This window comes from Astatotilapia calliptera, chromosome 7 (assembly GCF_964374335.1).
Source record: "Astatotilapia calliptera chromosome 7, fAstCal68.1, whole genome shotgun sequence".
NCBI lineage: Eukaryota > Metazoa > Chordata > Actinopteri > Cichliformes > Cichlidae > Astatotilapia > Astatotilapia calliptera.
This window is the reverse complement of record NC_137428.1, coordinates 51,356,047-51,378,817: the sequence shown is the minus strand read 5'-3', so window position 1 is coordinate 51,378,817 and position 22,771 is coordinate 51,356,047. Positions and strand designations below refer to the sequence as shown.

The window sequence follows — 22,771 nt, the reverse complement described above, 5'->3', positions numbered from 1 at the left end:
ATAGATGTTGCAGACAAAAGCCTTAGCACCCTCCCAGAAAAGTTTCCTCAGTAACCGAATGCTGTAAAACCAGCAATGCTGTCGAATTTACCGCTTTTACAAGCTGTGAATACAATACACTGCTGCTCGTCAGGTTCAGGCAAGTGCTGGGAAGCGCATCAGTCAAAATGTTAGAATCCAGTAAGACAGAATCGCGTGAAAATACCAAATTACCTTTTAAGGCTGAGAATTTTGGCCTTGGGGATCCTAACAATGAAGTGGGACAGCCTAAAAGCATGCACTGTTTTCACAGTGCAACAGTATACTCATATTTTTCTTTGCAATATCTACTTTCCTCTTTGGCTTTGACAACCCCTGTCTCTCCAGCTGCACCACCACTGCTCTCCTCTGTTCCTGTCTTCCATCCACCCCACCCCCTTCCCCCTCGTGACATGCAACGCCCTTCTGCAACACAGAAAAGAATTAAATCGTAAAAGTTTTACAGTTTAATTACGGCATAACATCCCTGTGGAAGTCTTCATGCTTCTCCGCGCCCACCCTCTTTTCCATGCTGGATTTCTATTCTTCGTTTCTTTTTTGGGGTTTTCTTGTAAGAAGAAAATAATCAGGTGGGGGAGGAAGAAAAAAATCACTTGATGTTTCTCCTCAAACATGTGACCCCGCTCAGCTCACAGCTGAAAATAATTTGGGCCTACAGGCCAGTGGATGGCTGATGCAAACCTCCCTCCTCCTCCTCCTCCTCCTCCTCCTCCTCCCTCGGGGGCTAGGCTTCGGACTGATGGGGAGCTAAACACAAAAGAATGAATGGCTTGAGCTGTGGGCAAAAGCTAGAAGCTAAAAAGGATGACACATTGTTCCTGTGGTCAGCTTCTAATCAGACCAGACCACAACTCTTCCTCATACTCCATTTGCTCTTTCATTCTCAAAGAGGAAAACACATAAAGCAAAAACCTGAGGGCTATTTATGCTATTAGCTCAGGGAAGAGTTCAGCTATTTATATTATTTTGCAATTTACTTTTTTTTCATTTGATATTTTGACTTTTTTTTTTGGAGTCTCTCCCCTCACTAGCAGTTAGGACAACAATTTGTGGAATTTGGGTCAATTTGGCTCACATACCCCTCAGAGAGGGAGAGCCAGGCCAGGAAATGTTTAACGGCCTGCAAACACCTCTAAGTATCCGAGCACATGTGGTAGAAGTCAAACACATAAATCCGCGTGTGGGCCTGGCATATGGACTCCTTGGCAGGATGTAGAAGTCTATGTAGGTGTATTTTCATATGGGGTTTTGTGTTTGGCTATGCAGCAGGGTGGCAATGCATGTATTAGTGGCTTTGTGAATTTACTGTAGAATTAAAAGCATGAATACAGCAGGACTTGGCCCTGAACTATCTCTTTTTTTCCTTGCGTCTACTACTACTTGCCAGAAGCAAAAGGCCAGGGCCTATTGCTTCATGCCAGCCCTCCACCAGTGTTTACAGGCCAAGCAATGAGCACTGTGCACCAGTGGCTCCAGTTCAGTGTTGCATATGGATGGCCTTGCTGCGCTCCAAGTGGATCTGGTTTCATTGTGCGCTGACAAATGGACCCAGTAATAATTTAAAACTGAGCACGTCCCCTCACCCTCGCATCGGCACTACTTTCCTGTGATAAACAACAGCAGGAAAATGTGTGGCTGGAAGATAGACAACAAATTACGGAAGCTCTTGTCAGAAATGAAAGGAGTAATGTGCAAAAACAAAATGTGTGTGTGTGCTGCAGTGCATCAGAAATCTGATCTGGCAAATGCAAAAAAGGGCAAAACGCTGAGGATAACATAAAAAGTTGAGTGCTCCTGTCTCACCACCGCCGATATAATCCTAATGGATCTTAATTGCATTACAGTGTGGTTCTCTTTTCTTTTTTTGTATTTTTCCATAATGCCACATGGCTAATGGGAACCTAATATGCCTGTTGGCTGTTTAGGCGTTTTTCAGTGCTATTCTCCAATTACTGACCAAGTGAGGAATGGTAGTTTGGTGGTATTCCATGCAGTCTGTGAGGTCTGCTTTTCTGCAGCTGTCTTCAAAAAGGAGTTTTAAAATAAGAGATTTGTTTGAGCCATTTGGTAGTTTACTTTCACACACCACTCCCTAAGAGAGTCCTCGAAAGGAGCATCTTCTTTTGACCCAGTCCTCGTTCATCAATCTATATGTCTGCCTATTTATGAGAAAAAATACAAGCTGAAATATTTTTGCTTATACTGTTTTTTTTGTAACTTTTTGACCTGCAAGCTGAAATATAATTCTGTTTTCCTTTTTAATAGACACTCCATCTTTCTGACTGACTGGCTGACCGTCTCTCTCTCTCTTTTTTTTTTTACCTGTCTTCTCAGGATGCCAGCTGCTAGCACCATGACCGGTGGGAGGGCCCTGCTGCTCTGTACAAACACTGACAACTGCATCTACCAATCAGTCAACGGGTGGGTGCCTTAAAAGACAATTGAATAGGTTGCCATTTTGCTTCTGTGATATCGTGTAGTATGGTATCTGATTCCAACTTGTATGGTGTTTGTTTTGTCCTCCTAAACAAGGACATTTACCTCTGTGTAATAAGTTTGATGTTACACACTCATCTGTCATTATGAAATTAATTGAGGAGCTTCGATATACGAATGGTAAATAGACTGGTACCTATACACTTTCTTTCTACTCACTTTTTACTGCAACCTAATCACACACACAATGATATTCAAACACACTCCAATGGTTGTGTTCGGGGAAACTGATTGGGCGTTCAGTATCTTTGACACAGTAGGAGCCGTGGATCACTTCACCAACCTTCCAGTTGGTAAAATGACCTGCTCTACCACCTGAACCACAGCCACCCCAAATAAATAACTGTACGGTTAATGCCAGTAGTGGAACATACTAGCTGGCCAAAGCACAACTTCCTCCAAATTTCAAGAAATGGTCCCATAGCCAACAGAAAACTCTGAAGTGGACTTAAGCAAGGAGGAGACCCCCCTTTTCATTAAGCTCAACAGTACAACAATAGCAGGGAAGGGGAGCAGAACAGGGCAGAGGCAGCCATCTGGCATCTTGATACTGTTACTGCCCCCCTGCTGCCACTGTCTGATGCGTCCATGACCACTCTCCAAGGCCCCTTCTGTCATCCTTACAGCATTCATTAGTTTCTATTTAGATTATAATGATGGGATTTTCCTTTTTGTTTGTGCCAATAGGGGTGGAAGATTTTGATGTCTGTTGTTTTGAGGGCCTGCCATGCCAGTCACAGTTGCTCAAAAGGTTCCAGACATTTCTCTCAGGGAAAAGTCCAAAGCCGATGAATATTTTTGTCCATTTCAAACACTCCTACAGTAGCCTCCTTTCCACCCTCAGAGACCCACCGAAAGTACCGTATCACCCTCATAGAGAACTTTGCTCTAGGATGGCACACTCTAGTTCCTAGAGTATTTAAAAGCAGAATGAGAGACAGAGCCTTCATCTTCCAGGTCCCTCTTCTGTTGAACCAGCTCGCAGTTTGTGGAAGACAGACACCATCTCTACTTTTAAGATTGGGCTTAAAACCTTCCTTTTCAATAATGCACAGCGTTAGAGCTGTCCCAGGTGACCCTGAATCTGCCCTTAGTTACATTGCAGTAAATGTCCGCTATTTATTGTTAGACTACCATTTTTTTTCTTCTTTGGCTCCACTTTTTCTGTAACTCAGTCACTTGTCTCTACCTAATCTGGCTCTCCTTAACTTTTGTTTTTTATTGACCTTCCTAATTTGGAAGAGAATTATATCTTTTCCTCCGTGATCATATTTTCATCAAGTTTTGCCTTGTCTTTGAAGGTCTTTGAGGAAAGTAATTCCCCCCTCCCCCTCCCTGGAGATTTCCTCTAGATTGCATGACTGTTGGTTTTCACATCCAGCAATGTCATCAGAAGTCACCCAGCAAGGCCACATTTCCTCTGTTTGTTGGAAATTCAAGTCATTTGATGAATAGGCTTTTGGGCTAGAACAGAGTTTTGTGGGTCAGGAGCGGAAAAGAAAGGATGCACGTCCACACTTAGCTCCCTCTCGTCATCTGCGCATACTTGCATCTCCCTCTCCAGAAATAGCTTTGTGTGTAGCTCGTAAACTTTGACCCTCAAACCCAGAGTTCAAACAGTCATGACTCAGTAATGTTCCAGGAGTGAATCACAGCTGAGACAGAGGCACCCAACAGATGTTTGAACTCTTTTAACAAGAATTCCTGTTTGGCCCGTAAAACAAAGCTCGGTTTGGGTGGAACCGTAAGCACTGGGATTGTGTGGCCAATTTTAAGATTCTCTGCTGTGTACAGTAAAAGCGGAAGTGGACAATTTAAAAAAAATATTGCACAATTCATTATTAGATTTGACAACAGTCCAATGTAATCCCTCCCTCTGTTTTTTTTAATCTACATAGTTCTCACTGCTGCTTTACCAAGAAAAGCCTGCAGCTTTTGCCTTTCTTTCTCTTTCGGTTTCCTTTCGCTCCTTCCACACAGTCTGGTTGCATCTTTTGTTTTCTTTTTGTTCAAGCTTGCAGAAAACTTCCTTCCTAAAAACTGTAATACACTGTTTCAGAACGACTGAACCTTTTCTTTTGTCCCACATGACATAAAAGCTCTGGTTATGGAAGATCATAATCTATAACAAACATTTTGTAGTCTTGCAGTCATGTGTCGAGTTGAATTTCTAAACTTTTTGACAGGTTTAAGGAGAGCTTGTCTGAATAGTGTGTGGTTTTTTTGAGATGTTATTTTTGAAGTATTTTTGTGTTCTCTGTTGGCCTTTTCCATATTATGGCTTTGTCAAAAGTGTATTAGTGTTTGCCTTTTGCCCTTCTCCCCCGTCCCTCTTCTCAGCTGTTTCTCTTTCCCTCTTTCTTTCTCCCCTTCTTTCCCCCAGTCAAGTCTGTCCCGTATTCAGTAAGTGAAAATAAAATAAACAATAAAAGGTGAATCAAATGGACCATTACGGCAAGGCTGGGATGGTCAGTTTGGTAAAGTAAATCCGTTGGGCATCTTTCTTTGCCTTTAGACAACAATTCTGATGGCAAAAGAGCCAAACGGGACAGGCAAAAAAAAAAAAAAAAAAAAAAAGTGTATTAGTGTGTGCAGCTTCTTCTAATAATGTCAGGGGCTCATCTGAAGTGTCATTGCGCAAGACGCTGGTATAAATGCAGAGTTTACCATGTGTTTTGCTATTTTCATTTTGGTTCTTCATTGTGTCTGCATTAAAATCAAACAATAATGAGATTTAATTGTGTCCTTTAGTTCCGTGTACAGGTTTCTTAATTAACTGATTTACTGCCATGTCTCTCTAGTATTTTTTCTCCTTTAATTTGTGTGCACGCTCATCTTTCCGTATCTTTCCTTCCTAGGCTCCAGTGCTGTGGCTTGAAGCTTGGCGAGGCTCCGTCAGCAGTGGTGCCCCAGCCCAAAGAGGTGTGTGGGTCACCAGTGGACAGAGACAGGAGGGACACCGCTGTGTCCATAAAGAATCACCTCTCTCCTCTCCTCAGCCCAGGTCCTCCTGACTCCATGCTGGCTCACAGGAGAGCCACGACTCCTGCTACTGACCCACGGGCTCCCAACATGGAAAACGGGCTGTGCGCTAAGCTGAACCACAACAAGAGCCCAGCAGGAGCCAAAACCGCCAGCATCCGTGATAAGATATCCCAGTGGGAGGGCAAGAAGGAGTCTGTCCCAGTAACTATTTCAGGAACATGTCCACTAAGTGCGACACTGAAGGAAGCTGAGACAGTGAGGAAAAAGGAATCCAAAACTACAGAAGTCCAAAGGACAGACAGCAAGAGGTTTGTCAGCTGGGACAGACAAGACTCGGGGAAGGAGAATGTTGGTAAGCTGGGGGATTCGAGACCTAAATCCCCAGAAGCCCCAGCAAACAAAGACAGAGAAGTGATGGTAGAGAGGGAATTTCGGGCTTCTAAGCCAACAGAACAACCCCAAGACAAGAAAAGTGTTTTAACTCATGTTAAGAAACTAGAGAAGGCAACAAAGGAGGTTCCTGACAGACCTTCACTGGCATTCCCAGGGAATTACTTCTGTCCTCCCTCTAAGGAAGAGCTGGAGGAGACAGAAAAGAGGGGCAATGAGCCCATTTTTGGGACTTTTGACATGGCTCGACCTAGTGGGACACGGAGATGGAGGGATGGAGATTCAGAGAATGTGTACAATGAGCCAGGTGCTCCATCTATAAACCCTCTCCCTAAACCTCAAAGAACCTTCCAGCACCACACGCCGCCCGCCACCCCAGCTTCAGGGCCTTTCTTGGGAAAGGGAAGAAGGAACTTGCCTCCTTTGCCCTCCGTTCCTCCTCCACCTCTACCCACGTGCCCACCCCCAGGAGTTTGCAGGAGACCGTGGGCAGATAAAGCACGTAACAGTAGCAACAGGTAAGACACTGAAAAGAAAGAAGGGAAAAATATCCTTCCTGACCAAGAATGTTAGATCTTTACTCAAGTTTAATAACATGCTGAAAATGTGGAAAAATAAAGTTAACCCAGCCCACACACCGCAAAAGCTAAAATTTTCCAAAAGTTGTAAAGTGGGAACTGGATTGGCCGGCGATAGCTCGGTGTACATGTCCTTAAACCCTTCCCCCGTCAGCATTAAACAAACATGGAGGTGCACAACATTTCCCACATCTGCTGTAAATCAGAATCACCGGTGACCTCATCCTTTTTTCTAAATATCCCACAAAATGAGCTCATTGGTTTGATCTCAGGAATGTACACACCGACGCAACTAGTTCCTCCATCCAAAACAACTCCACTGGAATAATAGAAGAGCAACATGAAGAGTCATGTCAAAAAGCTTTGCTTTTTCACAGAATTACAAAAAAATGAGCTCTTAAAAATTCATTTGGCGTAATTACGTTAAAAGTGCAAAATCTGATCGATCTGAAAAGTAGTCTTTTGATTGCAAACGGTTAAAGATGTTTGACTTTTCGGCTCTCAGTAGCCCTTCAGTTCAGATGGTTACAATCAAAAAAGCAGGACTCTCTGTAGGGAAACCAAAAAAATGTGAACTCTGCAGTATTGAGCACATCTATTGTTCGCTTTTTCCAGTGGTCTGAATTCTTGTTTCGGAGCTTGGCTTGGATCTGTTACATTCCATACCATATGTGGAGGCCTCGCTCAAGTGTGTGCTCAAGTGTGTTGCTGTGTCAAGCCCTTTGTTTGGTCAGGCTGTCTCCCTCTTGAGTGTCCATTGCAGGGTGCTTTTCCATAGATGTGCCTTCACCAGTCACCAGATCCACATCATCCAGTATTGTTCAGTTTTGGCTAAAACTGCGTCAGAGCGGCGACACTGCATTTACTTTATCTAACTTTATTTCATATAAAGAGAGCAAGCCATGATACTGTGATGTACTCTGTTAAATAATTATTCTGTATAATCTAATGCAGTAAAATTGCACAGAATTACTTTGATTCCAAGACTTTTGATTTACTGATTGCACGCATGTGTAAATGTATGCATTGTGCTCCAGTGGATACATTTGGATTGATGAAACAGATGTGTTTATTTTGACGATGCAGCTAACAAACTGAAATATCAGTTTCATGTTTTGCAAGTGAAAAGAAAAAATCAACAACATTACCGTGACACATGTTCGCCTTAAGATGTCAGTCAAAACTCTTTCGTCTTTGTGCTCCTCTGTCCACCAGGAAGTCCTACGAATTTGAGGATTTGCTTCAGTCGTCTGCAGAAAGCTCCCAGGTGAACTGGTATCATCAATCCAGACTGGGCTTAACACGCACTTTATCAGAGGAGAATGTCTATGAGGACATAATAGGTAAATATTACATACCAAAAAATTATCTCTGTAACATTTTGCCTTGCACGCAAATTCATAAACTGACTCAAAGTTTGCAAGAAAGAAAGAGTTCAGTGACAGAGTTGACAAAGAGGGCAAAATCTCTTTACTCTTTTTATATTTTTTGTAATTTAGAGCTTTGCCGCTCAGCTTTTATTAAAAAATTATAAATAGAAATTCCTCACTTATTGTCTGTCGTATTATGCCGGCCCCACCTAGAGCGCGTTTAATTTCATAACGCACAATAGTGGCGTTGTGTGAGGTTGCATTGTAGCTGAGGTTGGCTTCTGTGATTGTCAGGGCTCTGGGATGGCGGTGGGGGAGGGGTTGGGGTGGGGGGCAGACTGGTATGTAACGGTGGCTGTTTTTGCCGGCAACAATCAAATTAAGTTCAACTACTTCTGAGTGATGCTGGAGCTTATTTTAACCTTGTTAGTTTCCTCCTTTTGTACAGCAGTGTTAGTTAAAACTCTCAGACATTGTTCACTGAACTCTCAATAACCTCCCATGGGTAAAGCGAGTCAGACTAACTATATGTCTACTAATAAAACTGTTCAGGGAGGCAGTGATGAATGCTTGTGATGTCCTCGAAGTCTTGCCTCCCTCCACCCACAAGCTTTTCACAAACACCCTTTGAACACACAGTCGCATGTCACTGTTTGCAGACAGAGAGGAAGGCAACTGTTGCCATCACATGTGTTCAGTCTCGTGCCTCTTTGATGGGTTTGACTAGCTGATAGCACACAGAAACACATTATGGAGATTAGTGTGACACTCTCTTCAGCAAGCAATGTGGAAAACAGCACACTGATCTGTTGTTTTTCTTTTTTTCCTTTGTCTTTTTCCTGAGCAAGAAGGAACAGGGAACTGAACGTCCCTCTTTATTTGCGTACAAGTCACATCTGGTGGATGGATTGATAGAGCAGGGGAGAGTCAGAGGCAGATGGAGAGAAAGAAAGAGACAGGCTTTGGAAAGCTACCCTACTTCGTATATGCAGGGCTTGCTTTTAACTTTAGCTGTGCAAAAGTCTTATCATGATGAAATATGAGCTGGGTTACACATACTGCTACTTGTAATAGCTCTCCGCACATCTGGAGTAGGAATCGTCTGGCAAAACAAACGTGAGTGATATGGAAAGAGTGCTTATCTGTGCTTTGGAACGAGCGCGCTATTGTGTAACTTGTGACGTTAAAAACATGTGTTTTTGCTTCTAAAGATCCCCCGTCCAAGGAGAACCCCTATGAAGATATTGAGCTGGAGAGAAGCTGTTTGGGAAGCAAATGCATTTCACCTGCCTCTTCATCTCCTGTCCCCAGCACACCAAATAAGGTACATTAAGGATGGATAAATATGGATAAATACGATAATCAAATAGATCCAATGGAATCGGAAAACCTAACCTAACCTAAAAGTATGCTAAAATGTGTTTGTCCCTATCAGCTCTCCTCCAAGCCCGGCTTTTTGAGACAAAACTCGGAGCGACGAAGCTTCAAGATCCCCGAGCTACGTAAGACCAACAGAGACACTGGCATCTCCTCACCTTCCCGTATCAGCCCCCCCTCCACGCCCAGCAGCCCCGACGACACCCCGTGTCTCTCAGGGGACCCTTACAATCGCAGACGGAGGAAAATCCCTAAGGTACGAACTCCCACTTTGGGATTTAAAGAGGAGCAAGAACATTTCTACTGTACGTTTCCTGTGTGGAAGAGTACCTAATGAAAAGGGCTCACTGAGGTTGCACTGAAAGGATCTTGGTACAGGCACATTTTTGTTTATCAGTTTAAAGGGTTAAAGCCTTTGTGTTTCTGTTCTCAACTTCTCCAGATGGTGGTGAAGATCAATGGGATCTTCGAGGCGCGCAGAGGGAAGAAACGCATGAAGAAGGTGTCTCAGTCTGCTGAGTCCAGCTCAGGGAGAGGTGAGCCATCAAGTGAACACCAGGCTACTGTCTATCTCTGATTTAGTGAAAGAAAATTGAAACTGACTGCACGGACATCTTTAACTTGCGAAACATTGCGTCCGCTACTGCAGCGCTTTCAAGAAGGAGGTTGCATTTTTCAATATGTCTGTCATCTCAAGTAGAGACATGAATTCAATTTTACTTAATTCAGTGATTGTCTGGCACCTTGTGGAGTTTTTAGTAATCTTCATAAGGGAAACTAGATTGGTAGTCCAATGAAAACAAAAGACACAGAAAATAGGCAACTCATAGACAGAAAAACAGGACTTTACCATGCAAGGCAATGTTTAGACAATCATGGGTTCCCAGTTGCCATTAAATACAGTATAACACCAACTAAGTCCACAGTGTGCTTGGCAATAGAAAGCCCATGTGGGGCCCACATTCAAATATTACGTGCTGCTATAAAACTTTCTGTTTTCTATTATGATAACTGTTTGGTCTAGAAAAAATTTGACAAACTGGAAAAAAAATTCTCATATTAATTTTGATTGTGATCATTGTTTTAAGAATATGTACCCTTTGGCACAAATTATTTTATTTCTTCATTTTTTTCTTTGTTGTAGTTTATTAATAGTTTACCTTTAATACTCTCAGCAGTCAACCCACTCCATGTGCTTTGCAGTCTTGCCTTTATCTCATTATTTAAACAAGTATTGCATAAGTCATTTAATATTTTGGGGGCCTTTTCCGACTTTACTGGTGCTATAAATCTCTTTTCTTTTCTTCTCTTTTGTTTTCAGTGACAGACGAGAACAGCGAGTCGGAAAGCGACACGGAGGAGAAACTAAAAGGTGAAAATCCAAACAGACGTGCTACATAGTGCAATCTATAATGTAAATGTTTTTCATTCAGCAGGACATTTTAATATTAATGACAAAGAAGCACGATGTGAGCTTTTGTAGTTTTCTTCCAGTTCTGTGATATAGCTAAAGCTGGAAATGCAGGCTGTAATTTGTGGGTTCACTGCAACTCACACACACATCTGTGGATCGCATACATGCATGTTGATGAAATGTGTTTCTGTGTTCCACAGCTCATAGCCAGCGGCTTGTGTCGGTCCAGTCCATGTTGAGGCAGACGGGGCGGTACCGGACCTTGGAGAGGGATTTGATGGAACTGCAGGAGAGGAAACTCTTTGAGTATTTTATAGTTGTTGCGCTCCATAAGACCAAAGCTGGAGTTCCGTACCTGCCGGAAGTCACACAGCAGTTTCCTCTCAAGGTAAAACAGAAGTGTTACTGGAGCAAAACGAGTGAAGCTGAATATTATATGTAAACTTTTTGAAAATCGACATTGTCTGCTGTCTGCCTGACCATTATTTATGAGGAAACATGTACACCCCAGTTTATGAGCAGTGTGGCGATTTGAGCAGTGATACTGCTTTAGTTTTGATTGAAGCAAATTTTAATAAGTTAAAATCAAAGACTGATTGAACTCAGACATGCGGGGCCAAAATATGCACTAAGTAGTTTAACTGTGACTCTTTATATATTCAGTCATTACACGTCTGCTGTGCAAATAACTGTCGCTGTTTCTTTCTTTAATTTAAATGCTTTGACCTCTATTTGGAATCTCTTTATTTTATGTGGGGGTTTTTCTCATCCAGCTTGAAAGGAGCTTTAAGTTCATGCGAGAGACTGAGGACCAGCTGAAGGTCATCCCGCAGTTTTGTTTCCCAGACGCCAAAGACTGGGCACCCGTCGACAACTTTCCCAGGTCAGTTTGGATCTGAATGCTGCCACGGCACACAAGCACAAAGTGAAGTGAAAGCAAACGTGGACACGGGAATTTCCCTCTGGAGTGGTGACAGCTCACTCAGCTGTTTTCCTCACTGATTATCACTTGAAAAGTTGAAAGCTGAAAGTCCCAAAGACTAATCAGTCATGACTGACAAATTACTGGAAATTAGCAAATCTTTAGTGCCTTCAGGAGAAATGGTAGCTCTAACACCATGCACCTAACTTGTTATTACAGAAATTACTCTCCTTGTTTGCTCTACAAGCTGCATTACTCAATGCCTCCGGTCAATGTACACATTGTTCTGAGAAGTGATGATTGTGTGATGGCGATGGCTAATAATTATCCAGAGGCAGATGTCTGAGGGGTGAGGGCAACCAAGCATATGATTAAAGTGGACTGGCTGACACTCTCCCCTGTCATGAAGGTTAACAGCAGTGAATGATTACCTGTCAGGTAGAGGTTAGGAAGTGTTGTGCGATTGTTTTCCAGAGTGACCCTGTCCCGAGGGCTCTCTGTGTTAAGTACAAAGTAAGGTTTTGGTGGTAAAAACCTGACCCTGCGTTTTTTGTTTTTGTCACGATCCTGGGTCTTATGACCCAGTGTTTTGAGTTTTAGTTCATTTTGATGTTTTAGTTTATGTAAGCCCTTCAGGTTCCTAAGTTCATTTGTTATCATGCTTAAGTGTTTCTAGTTCTTATTATTTCCCCCTCGTGTTTCCAACTATGGTAAATCTCCCCTGCTTTTCATGTGTTTCATGTCTGTGTCTTACATTGTGAAGTTTGGGTTGTCATGTCTACGTCTCATTATGTTTCCTGTTTTATTGTGAAGAGGTCTGGTGTTTCTGTGTTCATCGTGTTCAGTTTTACTCTTCCCCTGTGGCGTTGTTATGTTCATGTTGATCTTCTGTGCCTTTCTGTTCCATGTTTCAGATCCCTATGTTCTGTCTCCCCCAGTCTGTTAAGTCCACATGTCTTGAGTTCCGTCAGTGTGTTTCCTGTTTTACTTTCACAGTCTGTTCTATGTTAATGTTTCTAGTTTTGCTTCCCTTGCCTCGTCCTGCTTAATTACTCTCAGCTGTGCTCTCCTCCTGTGGCTCATTCCCCCTCGTTATCCCTCAGTGTATTTAAGCCCCATGGTTCTCTTTGTCAGTGTTGCGTCCTCCATCATAGCTGTGTGATTTTTCCCTGTGGCTCCTTGTGCTTTAGTTTTTCCCAGTTTAGTTTATTTTGTATTGTTTTTCGTGTCCCACTCCACGCCAGCAATAAAGCTGTGTTTTTTGAGTTTAACTTTTGACTCTGTGAGTTTGCGTTTGGGTCCTTCTCCTGCCTGCCACACAGCCGAACTGTGACAGTTTTTTTTGTGATTTAACAGTTTTAAGATGTTTTTTTTATATGATTGTTTGAATTATCTTTCCCTTTTACATCCCCAGCGAGACCTTCTCATTTGTACTGACTGGTGAAGATGGAAGCAGACGTTTTGGATATTGCCGTCGTTTACTGGTATGCTCTTACAATGCTTCCTGTTACGGTCGCAGGTTTCTGCTAATTCAGGCTTAATAAAACGAATCCCTCATTATAGTCTGTTTAAAGCAGTGGTTCTTAACCTTGTTGGAGGTACCGAACCCCACCAGTTTCATATGCGCATTCACTGAACCCCTCTTTAGTGAAAAATAAAATAGGATTTTTTTTCAAATTCAAGACATACATATGTTTTTTTTACTGGTGCACAAAATGAGCCGTGCATATCACAGCTGAGGCTCTGCCGAACCCCTGAGACCGACTCACCGAACCCCTAGGGTTCGATCGAACTCAGGTTAAGAACCACTGGTTTAAAGCCTTCTGCTGTTTTTTTCTCATTCCAACGTATTTCTTCAACATGGATGACTTTTTTTGTTTTTTTTTCATGAATGTAGCTGTAAAGTTTCTGTCAAATAAAGGCTTTGGTTTGCTTCACTGCTCTAATCCTCTAGTTGTAGTTGGTTGAGCAGTCTTGTGTTATGAACCTGTCTGTCTCTTTCCTTCTGGCTGTTCACAGCCCAGTGGCAAAGGCCGAAGGCTCCCTGAAGTCTACTGTATCGTCAGCCGCCTGGGATGCTTTGACCTCTTCTCCAAGGTAGATACACAGCAGTGACTTAAGCACAGGCACAAATGTGCAAACTATACTCAGAGCCGTGACTTGCATTCAGTTACACTGCTCTGAACTGCACGTGTTAACACAAACCACCATTAAAAAGTACCACCCTCGGTGCCCAAAGAACTCCACCCACACTTTCCCCAGTCCCTTTTCCCACAGGGGCTCGTATCCATGGCTACAGTAAAGCGACACATGTGCAACGCAGCTGATGTGGTCGCTTCAGTGGAAGAGCTCCCCTGTAATGAGCCTTAGATTCATCTGCATGTTGACCTGTGTAAATGCTTTGCAGCGTACATATGCTATAGCTAAAGTTTGATTACTAAGGACACATACATGGGCATGGAAGAGTTTTCTAAATATCTTCAACATGTAGTCAATCAGCTACACACGCTTTAATTCAGCACAGATGCGTAGAGTGTGTTTGTAGAGTAGAGGAGTACACATGATTGAGTCAGGGTGTTAGCTGTTTGTTGTGTTTTAATGTGGCGCCATATTCATACTGCATTATGGTCAGAATAAATGCATTTGGCTAATAATATCCACTTTCCTAAAAGAAAATTAGGGATTTGAGTCTGGAACTATAGTGACAAGAAGATTTTTTTTATTTTTTTTTCATTTGCAGCAATTTCTGTTAGATGGTCGTTTATATTTGGCAGTATGGTTGCATTCTAGGGCCTTCTACTTGCACAGCCACAGGAGGAGAGAGCAGGAGCAAAATCCAGCACATTATTATTATTATGTTAATTAAGTAAGAACCAGAATTCTATAAGAATAAATAGCAGGGAGGTGAGTAAAGTTTGATTACGGAGATGTTATTATATTTTATCTTTTAACTACATTTTGGCCCAAATATTTGAATGGTAAATTAGATTTGTATAGAGTTTTGTCATTTTTTTGTAACACAATAACTACAGGTTGCTGGTGCTGAAACCAAAGTGTTCCCTTTCCTGTCTCTTACAGATTCTGGATGAAGTGGAAAAGAGGAGGGCGATCTCCCCTGCCCTGGTGCAGCCTTTCATGAGAGGCATCATGGAGGCTCCCTTCCCTGCTCCAGGAAGAACTATCACCGTCAAAAACTTCCTACCTGGCTCTGGGACAGAGGTACAAAGACATTTTTACAAAGGAGTCTATTACCCAAATCAGCATTGTTTAAAACTATAGAAATAATCGCATTAGTAGCTTTGTAATTTGTATCTAAGGGTCTTCTTTCTTCTTTTTGTGTGCCTTACACGCCTCTTTCTTTACTGCAGGTGATAGAACTGTGCCGCCCGTCAGATTCCCGCCTGGAACACGTAGACTTTGAATGTCTCTTCTCTTCATTAAGTCTGCGTCTTCTCCTCAGAGTTTTTGCCTCCCTGCTGCTGGAGCGCAGGGTCATCTTCACTGCTGACAAACTCAGGTTGGCTCTCGTGCTGCTGGGTTCAGCCACTGTGTTATTTAGTTTGTTTGCTTCATAAATCATGCTGATAAGACTATGCAAGACAGGGTTGTGATGCTGAAAAGATCAGAGAGTTTGAATGATATGACACAGAGATTTCAAGTAGACAGGCAGTCTGGGGAAAAGAAGATCGCTGACCAAAGTGTGAGAGGAAGGAATGCTGTTGTGTTATACAGTCGCCTGGGGAACAATCAGTTTTTCCCTGGAAAACTGTCATAGATGCCAGACAAGAAGGAGTAAGGCTTTAAAGCATGGCTGCTGAGCTAACACCATGTGTGCAGTTTGACGTCTACAAACAAACATGGTTCCTTCGAACCTTTCACTTCATACGTCACAATAGTTGTCATCCCCCTCCCCACCCCACCCCCAAAGGGCTTTCTTACTGCTGTGATACACATGTGGCGTCTACAGAAGTCCCTCTTAATCTGATTTAAACACCCTAAAGGTTCATGCTGTATGAATACATAAAGCATAAAAATTATTTGATGAAGCTCTTCAGAGTGAACTGTTTTGTGTGTTTTTGTTTTCTTATCCTTAGTATTCAAACTACGGTGTTCAGACAGTATTCCATAGTATTCAAACAGCTTACATTAAAAGCATTTTTACCAGAGCTGTTGCACTTTCTCTGCCGTGAAGTGGAAATTTGGCCTCGTTAATTGTTTTTTTGGGGTTTTTTTTAAATAATGAATTAACTGCAAGCAGATGGAAATGCAGTGGCGATTAAGCCAACAGTGTGTGAGTGTGTCTGCTGTCACTGTATAGAGTTTGCAAGTGTTGCATCACACTCCATTAAAACACTCATTTTAGGGTGACAGCGGGTTTGAATGGGGAAACATATAAATGAACTTTTCTCAACATGTTCCACATTAATAAGTGGTTGGCAGGGGAAGTTATTTTTTAGGAGGATAGCGCCATCTTGTGGTAGGGATTTTCTTTCTATTTTAGACTTTTTTTTACTGTGATTTTGTGTTTTCCTTTTGTTGTGAATGTCAAGGATATATTATCATATATGAACCAACATTTCTCCAGAACATGTGAATCAAAGAGCAAAAGCTATTATTATCACTGTCTGGACATTATCCATGTTTACTAGCTATGATTTCTGGGAATTCCCAACATATTAAATGGGATTAGATATGAAAATAATGTTATCTCAGTACAAGAATAGCCTACATTGTGCTTTCATATTAAAATAGTTACAGGTTCTATGTATATATTCAAATATAGAAGTGTTTTATCTAATAGTACAGGGATTTGGGATTACATACGACATGGTGAATGATACTAATGTTAAATTAGTTTAAAGTTTAAAGTTGACCTGAGAAACAAAATCTCCTAAAGGCGCTTTATACTATAACATAAATCGTAGGATAATAGAGAGAAAATCCAAACAATCAGACAATCCCTTATGAGTAACCAGTTGGCAACAGTGGGACAGAAAAACTCGCTTTTAATAGGAAGTAAGGTGGTTGGTGGAGGGAGGGAGGTAAGACAGAAGACAAATGATAACACTTGCCCATTTTCTGGTTTTATTGGAAGATTTATTCATCTGTTTACCAGATTATGACAATATTTTTTCACACTTTCTTTCTCTTTCCACAGTACGTTGTCTCAGTGTTGTCATGCAGTAGTGGCTCTACTCTATCCCTTCACCTGGCAGCATACATACATCCCGGTGCTCCCACCGTCCATGTTGGATATAGTCTGCACTCCGACTCCCTTTATAGTTGGCCTCCTTTCCAGTTCTCTACCTCGACTCAAAGAGCTGCCCATAGAAGAAGTAAGAGAAGGTTTTTCTTTCGTTTTTTTGTAATTTATTGCCCGTGATGCCCTTTACTCTGGGCACTTCCTATACTGAACAATAGCTTCAGGAAATAACATCATTCTCCCTCTTGTTAGGTCCTGGTGGTTGACCTCGGCAACAGCCGCTTCCTTCGACAGGTAAAAAAAAAGAAAAGGAAAAAAAAGAGATTAAAACAGAAAGAGCACAGTAAAAAATGTCACTAGTCACACAAGAGTTCCTTGTTGTGACTGTAAAAGATGTTTTGTGGAGTGGGCTGTGTGTTAAGTTTGTTTAAATTAGTTTTCTTTCCTCTTCTATAGCTGGATGATGAGGACTCTATTCTTCCACATAAGCTGCAGGCAGCTCTGGAGCATGTGCTGGACAAGAGAAGGGAGCTGGCCTGTGAGAAAGGAGATCTACCCAATGGTGACTTGTCATACTTGTTATTTCTTGCATATATAATGTGGGTTTTCTGGTTTTTTGGTGTGTAAACAGAATGTACTATGAGCAAGAAAGTTTTCACAGGACTAGCAGAACCACCTTTACCAGCAATAACTTGAAGTAAGCATCTTTAGTGTGACTTTCAGTCTCTTGGGGAGGAATTTTGGCTACTGTCCTCTACAGTATTGCTTCATTTCATGGAGGTTTGCGGGCATTGGTTTATGTACAGCTCTCTTAGGTCCCGCCACTGCACATCACTCAGGTTGAGGTCTGGACTTTGACTGGACCATTGCAACATCTTAATTCTTTTCTGTGTCAGACATCCTGTTGTAGATTTGCTGCTGTGCTTGGGATTATTGGCCTCAGTTTCTGCCAAGCTTTAGTTGTCAGACCGTTGGCTGTGCATTTGACTTTACAATACTAAATAACTTCCACCACCATGTTTGACAGTTGGTATGAGGTGTTTGTCTTGATATACTGTGTTTGGTTTTCATTAAACATGGTGCTGTGTGTTATAACCAAACATGGTGAAAACACGCTCTTGTCTGTCCAATAGACATTGTTCCAGGAGTGTTGTGGGTTGTTCAGATGCAGCTTTGCCATCATTTTCCTTTTAGAGAGGAGAGACTGTCTTCTGGCAACCCTTCCAAACAAGTCATACTTGTTCAATCTTCTAATTGTACTGTCATGAACTTTAACATGCAACATGCTAAATGAGGCCTGAAGAGTCTGAGATGTAGCTCTTAGTCTTTTGGCAGCTTCTCTGAGAACAACATGGTCTGAGGTGAATTTGCTGGGGTATCCACTCTTGCCAAAACGTGTGCTTTTATAGAGGTGCTCACAAGAGTGCATTTGATTAGTAACTCCTGGCTACTACTTAACATCTTAATTCTTATGAAAGCAGTAAGGGTGCACCTAAGTCCTGTGGAAACTTTCTTTTTTACATTAATTGCCACAGCCTTCTTTTTAGTGATATTAGTCTGCACAAATCTCTGGTTTAAAAAGCTTTGAAGTGTTTTCGTTACCAGTCATATCTTCCTGGGTTTCATGTAATGAATATTATGTACCACAGCTCTAATGTTCATTGCCAGCTGTTTTCCAGTGAAATATATAGGTATGTACGAAACACCTACAACTTATCATTCTGCAACTTGATCATAGTTTTGTGGTACACCGAAGAAATTTTCCAAGAGAACATTCCCAGAGATTTTCATCATTTTCCCTAAATTTTTAATATGACTGGACAGCTTCATTCCAGTATTCAAGTTTTTCCTCCTTAATAATTCACCTTTAGCATTAAAGGGTCCTTGAAGTATGACGAAATTCAAAGTAGAAATGTTGTGGTTAAAAATACAAAACCATAAATGTGGTGTAACTCTGCATAAATCTCATGTTCTTTGTGGTCGCCAAACCTTTCCAACAGAGTTCACTCCAACACTGCTGGAACATTCAGTCTAACCAAAGTCTGTTTCCCAAACTAGATCAAGATCTAGATCAGTGTCAATACTTTGAAGTAGTCTGTGTGAAACAACCTTGTATGTCTTCTGATGTGTAGCAGTTTTTTGTTGTAATTGCTTTTGGGGGTGGCTAATTTTTACCCCTCTTCTCCGATGGTTTTCTCTGCCAGACTCTAGCTCGCTGAGCACAGTGGTGTCGGAGGCTTTTGTTCGTTTCTTCGTGGAGATGGTGGGCCACTACTCCCTCTTCATGGGTGGAACAGAGAGGGAGGAGGAGTCTGTCTCCTCCACCACCTTGCCCAGCCCCACTTCTTCCTCATCCTTTCAGCGTGAGGCCTTTCGCAAAGCAGTCACTTCCAAGAGTTTGAGAAGGTTTCTGGAGGTGTTCATGGAGACTCAGATGTTCACCGGCTTCATCCAGGAGAGAGATCTGCGCAGGCAAGGCCTCAGAGGTAATAAGCTATAAGCAATGTTAATGCTCTTTAACATTGTTAAAGTGTATCTGCTCCTTTGTGCAAGTAGGAACAGGATGAGCACTGCCACTCCGCTAGCGACCTGTCACTCCTTCCACACTCCACACGGGGAAACACGGGGACAGGTCCGGGGAATCTAGGAACAAAGGAACACGTTAAGTCTCTGAGACAGAGGCACGGCAAACTTGAGCTAGGTGTGTACTGACAAGAGCCTTCACAACAATCCAGCGTTGAACAGCTGATCTCCTCCTTCTAATATACCAGCTGGTCTGATGAGGCCCAGGTGTGCACAATCCGGGAAGGCGTGGACCGAGGGCGTGAACCCACCATGAGTTCCGCCCCGGCAAAACAGGGGAGAGGGAGAGAGAGAGGAAAAAGAGAAGAGAAGGGGGGCTAGGAGTGAAGAGATGCTGATCAGCGCCTTGCCGATCCTGCAGGTCGTGACAGTATCAGGATAAAATCCTTGGACGTATTGTCAGTCTCTACGCCGGCCCTGGACAATGCCCAGCCTCATGTGACAAGAGTATGTGGTTAGTTCTTGGAGGATGAAGGAATTGATACCATTGACTGACGCTCGCCTGACCTAAGTCCAAAAGAACACCACCAGGTTGCACTGCAGACTGTACAAAAGTGATCTCCCAGTCCATATCTGGGAGGCAACCCCCCAGGACACCATTTGTCATCTGATTAGGAGCATGCCCTAACATTGTCAGGCATGAATACAAGCACATGTGTGCCATACATACTGCTGAGTACCATCCATTATCCAGCAGTTTGTTTTTTTTATTGAGATCTAAAGTGTTGCTTTTTTGAGCAATGATATTATGCGATGTGATATTATGCTTTTTTTGGCCAAAAAATTAAGAAAATGATCAGAAACATTTCAGTGCACCGATGATTCGGACTTTGCTCTGACTTCAGTGTGAACTTGTAGTTACATTTTGTATACCACAGCACATTTAACGAGTTCTTTTTTCCCCCTCCAGGTCTCTTTGAGGTGAGAGCACAAGAATATTTGGACTCGCTGCCTGGGAGTGAGCAAAGAGGGGTCAACAAGTTCCTGAAGGGCCTAGGTGAGAGTCTCTGCACAGCCTCAGGCAGTCAGCTTATCAGCTGATCAATTCATCATCTGTAAAATCCTCCAGTTTTTCTTTATGGAAACATGCTCTTTGTCTCAAATGTGTCTTCATGCAGATATGTTGCTTTTTCCAGGAAACAAGATGAAATTCCTTTCCAAGAAATGAGACTCGGAGTCATTGCTGAAAGCAGAACTAAAAGGAGGTGCAGTCCCTGGATACAGAGCATGCACAGATGGAGATGTGTCTTTGGGTTACAACAAATGAAGGCCCCTGAATGGAACTGGACTCATATGTAGTGCTTAGCATGAAGAGCTGGTTTAGCTCTCAGCTTCATCGCCGATGATTCTGTCAGTGTTGGATGGGGTTTACTTAGCGTGCTCCAAAACTCCCCACAAACACGATAAAGCAACAGTGTCTGGTCTTACAGTCTAAATGTTTTACAGATTACACTAATCTCCTACAGTGTATTACAGTATAACACAGTGTAAATGTCTTAGGAACAGTGTTCTCATCACTAACTTCAACTGTAAACCTGTAAGGAGGAGTGTCCCTTAAGATCCAGTTTTGTACAATATTGTCCTATACATTCCATGTATTTTCTATAGGAAGTTCTATAAATGCAATAGTACAACTTCTTTGTCAACAGGAGGCTGTTAAGTTAATTTATATTGCTTTTTTGTTTTGTTTTTTTAGACCAACTTAATCTCTTGTTTTAATTTCTTTTAAATGAGTCCAAAGGAATCTCCTGTAGTTTCTAATACACTTTATTTAACAGAGTCTAGACTGTTTGTAGACCACTTTGGATTGTTGGGTATACGTGCCACTGTTTTAATTAAATGTACTGTTGATGGACGCTATTGTACCGATAAACACGTACTGATCCAAAGGAAATCAATGTGAATATGCCTGTCAGTAAAGGATGTGGGCTTCAGCTGATGAATTGTGTTTGTCTTAAGCCAATTAGTATCAGTATGTTTCACAAAAACAACTAAGGTTGCCTTAATATGATCGAACATACAATGAAACTTCATAAATAAAGTGATTTGATTTAGACAAACGACTCCTGTTCTTCAAATCCCATTTCTGTGTTTTGGCAGCTTTACTCAATTAATCCATAATTTTCTGCTTATATTATCACTTTTTTGAAGACATAAAGTTATGAAGTGGTTTTAGTCTCCACTGACTAGCCAACAAACCAGTGTAATTTCTAAGAGGTTTCAGATTCAGACTTTTCTTTACATTATAGAAACTTATATATACACACGGGATGCTGTCTAAGAATTTGGCAGGAGCCAATGCATGAGCAAGAAACTTAGCCAGTCTTCTAGATCTATGCGGTTTTTAAAAGTTAAACATAGAGGCTATAAAACTGACAATATGGAGATCAATATGAAGATCTGTTTATCTCTCTCTCTCACTTTCTCATATATGTATATCTATCTATCTATATACATATACATATATATATATATGTATACACATATATATATAGAAATATATCCAAGAAAGGATGTCCAGTATGAAGTGTTGGACAGCATCAGGCCCCCACATGGTTCACGCCTACTGGCTGAAGAAGCTGACTGCACTCCAGGAGTCAGCACTCCAGTACCAAAGAACCAGCTGCTAGTCGATGAGAGACACCCAGAATGGCTAACCAAAGGCCGGACAGTCCTGATCCCCATGGACCCCCAGAAGGGACCAGTCCCATCCAAACACCGGCCAATAACTTGCCCAAGTGCCACAAGCTCCTGTCAGGCATCATAGCGGTGAATGGGGCACAATACATGAGAGGGGCCCAGAAAGGAATTGGCAAGAATACCAGAGGTGCAAAACACCAGCTACTGGTAGACCAAGCAGTCAGCTGAGACAGCAAGACTAGGCTGACCAAGCTGTGCACTGCCTGGATTGATTACAACAAGGCCTATGACTCGATGCCCCACACCTGGAATGCCTATACAAGATCAACAGGACCCTAAGAGCTTTCTCAAGAAGCCCATTGAGTTCTCAGGAACTCAGTGGGGATGTGGTATACAACACTAGAGGCCAACTTCAAGCCCATAGCACAAGTCATCATCAAGTACCGGATCTACCAAAGGGATGCGCTGTCCCCACTGCTGTTCTGCACAGTCCTGAACCTCCTCAGTGAGATCATTGACAGGACTGGCTACGGATACCGACTACGGAATGGAGCAATCATCAGCCACCTCCTCTACATGGATGACATCAAGCTGTATACCAAAAGTGAATGAGACACAGAGTCACTGATCCACACCACCAGGACTGTACTGAAAGACAGCACGGAGGCACTAATCGTGGCAGAACAGGAACAAGCTCTGAGCACAAGATCCATAGAGGCTGGGGTCTATCACACCAGGCAAGACCCCAGGTGCAGGCTGTGTAAAGATGCCCCT

General features: G+C 42.3%; 1 protein-coding gene across 1 annotated transcript in view; it reads left to right on the top strand.

The window, feature by feature from the left end:
- LOC113026480 (DENN domain-containing protein 2A) overlaps window positions 1-21,417 on the top strand; it is a 32,795-nt gene extending 11,378 nt beyond the window's left edge. The window contains exons 2-20 of the mRNA XM_026175321.2: window positions 2,374-2,460; window positions 5,394-6,428; window positions 7,704-7,831; window positions 9,070-9,182; window positions 9,294-9,491; window positions 9,678-9,771; window positions 10,557-10,607; window positions 10,850-11,037; window positions 11,423-11,532; window positions 12,986-13,055; window positions 13,591-13,668; window positions 14,650-14,790; window positions 14,940-15,088; window positions 16,730-16,907; window positions 17,027-17,068; window positions 17,231-17,336; window positions 18,979-19,260; window positions 20,268-20,354; window positions 20,494-21,417. Coding sequence (XP_026031106.1) covers window positions 2,375-2,460; window positions 5,394-6,428; window positions 7,704-7,831; window positions 9,070-9,182; window positions 9,294-9,491; window positions 9,678-9,771; window positions 10,557-10,607; window positions 10,850-11,037; window positions 11,423-11,532; window positions 12,986-13,055; window positions 13,591-13,668; window positions 14,650-14,790; window positions 14,940-15,088; window positions 16,730-16,907; window positions 17,027-17,068; window positions 17,231-17,336; window positions 18,979-19,260; window positions 20,268-20,354; window positions 20,494-20,525 — 3,168 coding nt within the window. The 5' untranslated portion in view covers window position 2,374 and the 3' untranslated portion in view covers window positions 20,526-21,417. The remainder of the gene's footprint in view (window positions 1-2,373; window positions 2,461-5,393; window positions 6,429-7,703; window positions 7,832-9,069; window positions 9,183-9,293; window positions 9,492-9,677; window positions 9,772-10,556; window positions 10,608-10,849; window positions 11,038-11,422; window positions 11,533-12,985; window positions 13,056-13,590; window positions 13,669-14,649; window positions 14,791-14,939; window positions 15,089-16,729; window positions 16,908-17,026; window positions 17,069-17,230; window positions 17,337-18,978; window positions 19,261-20,267; window positions 20,355-20,493) is intronic.
- The last annotated feature ends 1,354 nt before the right edge of the window (window positions 21,418-22,771 follow it).